Raw genomic sequence first — 2288 nt, forward strand, 5'->3', positions numbered from 1 at the left:
TATACCGTAAAAGAGATTTACATTAAAAAGAAGAAACGGCGATGCAAAAACTACTCTGATGCGACGAAAAAATATATATTCTAGACAACATTTAAAAACTAATGATAAGGATTATCACAAAGTCGAAATGATTTTTAAATAATCTATGAAGAGTGTCTAGATCTGCTTGTGATAAGGGGTTACTGAACTGCTCATAACAATGAGAGTTACTAATAACATGAATTAATTACGACTTCACCGCAATAACTAAGAAATAGGTTGGAAAGCAAGACATCAGTTTCAAAATTCACCTGGATTACACCTTCGGGAAATGTCAACCGAAACCTCGACGATATATAACTGGCAGATTGGAAAAATATATGAATTATACTGTTTTGCACTGCCCTGCTTTGTTTGGCTTCGGTTAGACTCGTTCAAGTTTTTCGCTTAAGGTTCTGCAGATAGGATTTCCTGGGTTTAGACAGTGAGTGAGTGTGAATAACAACCGCTCTTGTAATACATACCTTATATTTTTTTCTCCTTTCTATGAATGGTGAATTAGGGGACTAAATTACTTATGTGAATGAGAAAATTAATTTTAAGAATATATAAGAGAATACTATTTGGCTTTAATCTATTGACATGATAAAAAAGGGACCACATATAAAGAGAAAGATGTCGACTCAGAAGTAGAACCCCTTACTTTATCTCTGATATCACTGGAGTTTCCCGTAGTCCGCATCCTGTTTGTCGATTGGTGAAAAGAACACAATAAAATCTATACCTTAAAAGCTATAAAAAAACCCAGCAACAATGATAAGATTTAGAATAGAGTAAATATGATACTGGTATATAAGAAAAAAAGAAAACTTAAGTGGACAGGGAAATGCAGATAAAATGAGGTACTTTAGAGATGTACTTCAGTGACCGGATATGTGTCCTGTACAGATGCCGTTGTTTGTTAAGGTAGTTCGTCTGAGTGTCTAGTAAGCGTGAAGTCTTTGTCTGTGTGAGGCCAAATGTTAAGGCTCTGTATTTCGTTCGCAGAAGATTGTGACGTGATAAAAGTGTCTGAATTAAATGAAGAGTTTAAAGATTTCTCGGACAAATATATGCAGCGAAAATGGTATTAGAGAGGGTATGGGTGCCGTATTTATTTCTTATCGTTACCAAGGCGACAGGTAAGATTAAAGCGTTTTGATAATTGCATATTATAATTTAGATTAGATCGTACGAATTCTCTTTTTATATCCGACGCTATCACATAAAGAGGAGTATTTGCATTTGTTCTGCAATTATGAAATTTGTAATTCCCTCATGAATACAGACAATTATATCTCACCAAGCCATCTAGCAGAAAAGTACTACCCACCTTCACAAAGACATTGGCCTACAACAAAGGCCTAATTTTATCTGCTTATCTCACCCTTACCCTAGCATGGAACTTGAACAATCTTCCGGAACCACAGTCCAGTGCATGCTTGGCCCAGGAAGTGAACGAAATCGAGGACGTGAAGTTATGCGACCCTGACAACACTCTACCATACCTTCATAGTCCGTATTTCCCATTTCTATTTGTTTTGTGTGCGGTGTATTTCCAGGGGCACGCCGAAATAAGCGGTGAAATCGGATGAATTAGAGTTCAGGATACCCCTGAAATAAATTGATGTAAACAAAATAGAGACTTGCACACTTCACTGACTATCCTTGTTTGGCAAATAATAAGGGGGAAAAATTGCCCACTTTGCCGACAAATTAGATACTTCATTCTGTTTATTGTTGTTTTTTTCAATGTTTTTTCATATGTTATCTATTTATCATTCACATAAAACCATATTAAAGTGTTGCGAAAAAAACAACAGACAGCGAGTTCTAAAACGGCGAACGAAATAAACTAGAAGCTTTAGTGCATATACATTCGTTTTCATCCAAATATATCTCATTCATCGCTGCAAGCAGGGCATTTCAAGCGGCTCATTTGGTTGAACATTTCAGAAATCATGACTGCAGAACTCCTGACGATGTGTGAAGATGACGGACCGGAAGGAGTGGCAGTATTTTTATTGTTGGTTGACACAGTTCGCTCCCGTGGTAGGGTTCTCCCTATATTTTTTGGTCGAAATTAATTACGCTATCAAGGAGTCTTATAGATGGATATTGTAACTATAGTAGAATGTACTGTATATTGTGTTATGATAAATACGCATATGTGTGTGTGCGTTTGTACATACTCTATATTGGGTATACATTTATGAATGTGCATGTATGTATATGGATATGTATATGTATGTGTGTGTGTGTGTGTGTGT

The 2288-nt window shown here is 36.2% G+C and overlaps 1 protein-coding gene across 1 annotated transcript in view; it reads left to right on the forward strand.

Annotated features, from left to right (window-relative positions):
* The first annotated feature begins 932 nt into the window (after positions 1-932).
* LOC125041368 overlaps positions 933-2288 on the forward strand; it is a 3893-nt gene continuing 2537 nt past the window's right edge. Inside the window, exons 1-3 of the mRNA XM_047636252.1 lie at positions 933-1160; positions 1417-1533; positions 1975-2070. Coding sequence (XP_047492208.1) covers positions 1103-1160; positions 1417-1533; positions 1975-2070 — 271 coding nt within the window. The 5' untranslated portion in view covers positions 933-1102. The remainder of the gene's footprint in view (positions 1161-1416; positions 1534-1974; positions 2071-2288) is intronic.

This window comes from Penaeus chinensis, chromosome 30 (genome assembly GCF_019202785.1).
Source record: "Penaeus chinensis breed Huanghai No. 1 chromosome 30, ASM1920278v2, whole genome shotgun sequence".
NCBI lineage: Eukaryota > Metazoa > Arthropoda > Malacostraca > Decapoda > Penaeidae > Penaeus > Penaeus chinensis.